Source organism: Entelurus aequoreus, linkage group LG17 (assembly GCF_033978785.1).
Source record: "Entelurus aequoreus isolate RoL-2023_Sb linkage group LG17, RoL_Eaeq_v1.1, whole genome shotgun sequence".
NCBI classification, from domain to species: Eukaryota; Metazoa; Chordata; class Actinopteri; order Syngnathiformes; family Syngnathidae; genus Entelurus; species Entelurus aequoreus.
In genome coordinates this window covers 7,787,077-7,792,596 of record NC_084747.1, presented here as the reverse complement: position 1 = coordinate 7,792,596, position 5,520 = coordinate 7,787,077, and the positions used below count along the sequence as shown (strand labels likewise).

At 36.1% G+C, this 5,520-nt stretch overlaps 1 protein-coding gene across 1 annotated transcript in view; it reads left to right on the top strand.

The window, feature by feature from the left end:
- LOC133632085 (zinc finger protein 569-like) overlaps nt 1–3,157 on the top strand; it is a 116,674-nt gene extending 113,517 nt beyond the window's left edge. Inside the window, exon 3 of the mRNA XM_062024322.1 lies at nt 1,038–3,157. Within this exon, the coding sequence (XP_061880306.1) occupies nt 1,038–2,242 (1,205 nt within the window). The 3' untranslated portion in view covers nt 2,243–3,157. The remainder of the gene's footprint in view (nt 1–1,037) is intronic.
- The last annotated feature ends 2,363 nt before the right edge of the window (nt 3,158–5,520 follow it).

Sequence of the window (5,520 nt, the reverse complement as noted above, 5' to 3'; positions counted from 1 at the left end):
AGTGCATTCCACATTGATGTGGCATAGAAAGAGAATGAGTTAAGACCTTTGTTAGTTCGGAATCTGGGTTTAACGTGGTTAGTGTAGCTCCCCCTGGTGTTGTGGTTATGGCGGTCATTTACGTTAAGGAAGTAGTTTGACATGTACTTCGGTATCAGGGAGGTGTAGCGGATTTTATAGACTAGGCTCAGTGCAAGTTGTTTAACTCTGTCCTCCACCTTGAGCCAGCCCACTTTAGAGAAGTGGGTAGGAGTGAGGTGGGATCTGGGGTGGAGGTCTAGAAGTAACAAGTACTGGGTGTAATAGTAGTGGCTCTCCTGGGTTGCTTTTGCAGTTCTCGTTGCAGGTGGCACCCTGAGACATGACCTCGTCAATGCGTGTAGACATGTGTGGCCAGTACAACACATTCCGGGCTCTTTCTTTGCACATCACAATCCCCAAGTGCAGTGTTGGGACTAACGTGTTACAAAGTAACGCATTACTGTAACGCCGTTATTTTTCGGCGGTAACTAGTAGATTAGCGCGTTATTTTTTATATTCAGTAACTCGGTTACCGTTGCTACATGATGCGTTACTGCGTTATTTTACGTGATTTTTTTTATGTAGTATCGGCTAGAAACTGAGAAGATCTGAGTGTGTTTTATTGGATAGCTGCAGTGTCGTCCTTCTGAATCTCCCTGTCTCACAAGGGGGAGAAGAGTAGAGGCGCGCTGTGTGTGTGTGGGGGGAGGGGGGGTCCTGTGTTTACTAACAAGACATCATGGCGGAGCCAAAGTCGAGTTTCTTAAGTTGGAGATATTCTCACTACTTTGCTTTTGTCGAGCACAAAGAAAAGAACATTTTAGTTAAATGTAAGTAGTGTCTTTGATCAAAGATCCTATCTACTGCCCAAAACAGCGATTCAAATCTGCTGAAACAGCTACAAAAGCAACATGCTTCGACGAAGCTAGTAAAGACAGAGACAGACTCCGATAGAAGAAAGTGTGTAGCGAGTCCAAGGAGAAATGTCTGATCTAAAGTGTGTTTGTGTCTCGCAGATGTGGAACAGCCGATTGGTCATCCAGGAGAACTTACACCTCAGCCGCAAGGAGAAAGTTCCACTTTGAAGGAAGAGGATCCACATTCCCCTCACATTAAAGAGGAAGAGGAGGACCTTTGCATCACTCTCGGAGCGGAGGAAGCTGATCTCGCCAGGTTGCCACTGACTATTGTCTCTGTGAAGACTGAAGATGATGAAGAGAAACCACCTGAGACCTTTCGTTGGTCGTTCTCTGCCAACGTCCAGCAGCTGATTGGTCATCCAGAAGAGCTTCCTCCTCATCAGCAGGGTGGGGACTTCACTTGGAAGCAGGAGGCTTCACAGCCACCCCACCTTAAAGAGGAAGATGAGGGAGCGGGCCTTCTAGGGCCGGAGGAAGCTGATCTCACCAAGTTACAACTGATTGTTGTCTCTGTGAAGACTGAAGATGATGAAGAGAAACCACAAGTAGACAACCTCTTAGCTCCACTATCAGATAGTGAGGCTGAAGACGAGGTTGAAGAACCTTTGAGCAGCGATACAGACTGTGAAGGTGATATGAGGACTCACACTGACAACACAAACTATGAATGTTCTATAGAGAACACAACTAAAAAACATTTGAGCTGCTCAGTGTGTGCGAAAAGCTTTATGAAAAAGAGTAATTTGATTCAACACATGAGAATACACACAGGAGAAAAAACATTTAATTGTTCAGTTTGTGGTAAAAGCTTCACTCAAAAAGGAAATTTGAGTCAACATATGAAAACACACACAGGAGAAAAAACCTTTAATTGCTCAGTTTGTAGTAAAAGCTTTTCTCTAAAGTGCAATTTGACTCAACACATGAGAATGCACACGGGAGAAAAACCATTTAATTGTTCAGTTTGCGGTAAAAACTTTTCTATGAAGGGCAGTTTGACTGTACACATGAGAACACACACCGGTGAAAAGCCGTTTGATTGTTCCGTTTGTAGCAAAAGCTTTTTTCGAAAGGGCAGTTTGACTCAACATATGAAAAAGCACACTGGAGAAAAACTAATTTATTGTTCAATATGCGGTAAAAGCTTCACTACCAACAGCCATTTGACTGAACACATGAGAAAGCACACTGGAGAGAAACCATTCAGCTGTTCAGTTTGCGGTAAAAGCTATACTCAGAGAAGCAATTTGTCTGATCATATGAGAACACACAGGAGAAACATCTGTCAGTTGTTCAGTTAGCGGTGAAATATTTCTTCATAATGGAGACACAGTGAGACCCAAAAGAACACATAGGGGAGAAAAAACAATCTGCCCTTAATTTTTGTGTCAAAAATATACTCAAAGGGAAAAAAATTGAGAGAATAAAACGATTAGTAGCTCAGTTTTTGACTACAGTGTCTTTACAAAGTTAGACATAATGAAACACTGAATGTTGTGAGCGTATATTAAAGGTTTAGAGGCAAGAATACAAGGCAGCTCATCAAACACAGCAGCAACCTTTCTCTGGTTTTTGATTGCTTTATCATTAATTTTATTTATTTTATATACTTTATTGGGAACTTTGAAATAACTTGAACCAAAATCACTCATTTAGAGTTAGAATGACACTAAGAACAACAGATACACCACAAAATGGATGGTGGAGTTCTCCTCACTTTCCCTTATAATAGTCTCAGGTCATTATTTTGGTGGCTGCATGCATTTGAATGGTATAAAAAATATTGTTTAACTCGAAGAAACCTCTGTTTCCGTGGAATAAAAACTGTTGTTGTCAGAATAATTGTATATAAGTTGTCACACAACTCGTTTGCTTGCAGTTCAGGTTGCCCTGCGTGAAGACCGGTGGCCCTGGTTACTATCCACTTGTGCTCACAAAGCTGTGATTGTTCTTATCAAGCAAAGGCAGACAGCTTGTAAATCTCCACTGTGTGCAATGGAATGCACCTCGCCATAGAAGTGTCTGTTTTTCAGATCTGGACCGCCACGGGAGGGGCCGTATCAGGACCCGAAGTCTCCAAGAAGATAAGGCGGACAAGCAGAAAGTGGGTGAACCCGACACCGCTCCAAGCACATTTTGTTTTAACTGTTTATGACCCAATACTGGGCTGCTGCATAATCTGACGCCTCCCCTTAGATGCAGCTTCAGCTATGTAATCAGGGAATGCCCAAATAAATGGGGAGGTGCTGGAACTTTTTCCTCAGAGCGTGGGGTGACACTGTACGAGGGTGCAGTTCAGCGCGCTCTCCTCATGAGCTAAATTGAGTCCTGTCTCTGTTTGATTCCTTGCTTCTTGTCTTGTTTAATAGATAGTATGGTGTTTGAACCTGACAGCATACAGTTCCTCATTTGGACTTAAATTATTTTCTGACCTCCCCCCACACTTAGACATTTTTAAAAAACATTGACTCTGTGGAAACTGTGACTTCAACTTAAGTGACTTACTGTTGGGACTTCAGTATAAAATCATGTGTACATTTGCGTGTATGTCGCAACTTTTACCGCAAGTCTACGGCGCACCTTCCACTTTTAATATATCAGAACAGCCGACAGCAAAAAAAAAAAAAGTGCGCCTTATACACGGAATGTTAGCGTAAATTAGAAAGCCACCAAGGAAATAAAAAAGCCTGCGAGCAATCAACCAGAATGACTTTATGGCCGCATTCAAATTAAAAAAAATGAAAAAGAAAAATTTCAATGCACCATCATAGACTATATCAGGGGTCCCCAAACTACGGCCCTTGAGCCGGACCCGGTATGTATATATGTATGTATATATGTGTGTATGTATATATATATATATGTATGTGTAAATATATGTATATATATATATATATGTATATACATATATGTCTTAATTAGATTATCCAAAAAATAGTGCTCGATACCGTGGTAGAGCGTAATATGTATGTGTGGGAAAAAAATCACAAGACTATTTCATCTCTACAGGCCTGTTTCATGAGGGGTTTTCCTCAATCCTCAGGAGATAAATCTACTCATGAAACAGGCCTGAAGAGATGAAATAGTCTTGTGATTTTTTTCCCACACATACATATTACGCTCTACCACGGTATCGAGCACTATTTTTTCAGGAGATAAATCTCCTGAGGATTGAGGAAAACCTCTCATGAAACAGGCCTGTAGATATGAAATAGTCTTGTGATTTTTTTCCCACACATACATATGTATATACATATGTATATGTGTATATATATATATATATATATGTATATGTATGTATATATATGCATGTATGTATGTATAAATGTATATGTGTGTATATATATATATATATATATATATATATATATATATATATATATATATATATATATATATATGTATATATATATGTATGTGTATATATATGTAAATATATATATATCTATGTATATATGTATATACATATGTATATGTGTACATATATATGTATATATATATGCATGTATGTATGTATGTATAAAGGTATGTATGTATGTATGTTTTTATATATCTATATGTATATATATGTATGTGTATATATATGTATATCTATATATATGTATATACATATGTATATGTATATATATATATGTATATACATATGTGTATGTATATATATACTGTATATGTATGTATGTATATATATGCATGTATGTATGTGTGTATATATGTATATGTGTATATATATATATATATATGTATGTGTATATATATGTATACACATATGTATATGTGTATATATATGTATATGTATGTATATATATATGCATGTATGTATGTATATATGTACTGTATGTATGTGTGTATATATATGTATATGTATATGTGTATATATATACAGTATATGTATGTATACATATGTATATGTATATATATGTGTATATATGTATATGTACAGTATGTATATATATATATATATATATATATATATATATATATATATATATATATATATATATATATATGTGTGTATATATATATGTATATATATACAGTATATGTATGTATACATATGTATATGTGTATATGTATATATATGTGTATATATGTATATGTACAGTATATATATATATATATATATATATATATATATATATATATATATATATATATATATATATATATATATATATATATATATATATATATATATATATATATATATATATATATATACACTCCGAGCACAATGATGTCACGTTATCGATGGGAAAATGCATTTTTAGACAATATGATTTTTTGTAACCAATGTGGCCCCCGAGTCAAAAAGTTTGGGGACCCCTGGACTATATGATAGGATAGGATATACTTCATTTATTCCACAATAGGGAAAGTCTGTGGTTGTGGTACAGATTTTACATACATTAACAAAAGCAACATGTAATAAAAAACTGTGTTTGCAAATTAGTTTTCTATACACTTGCTAGTGGAATGAAGAAAGTTTTATGGGTATTTTTTTTTGGTATAAAAATCACATCTAAGTAACGAAAGAGTCATCTGAAGAGAAGATTGAAGACTCGACTTTGTTGACGTACCA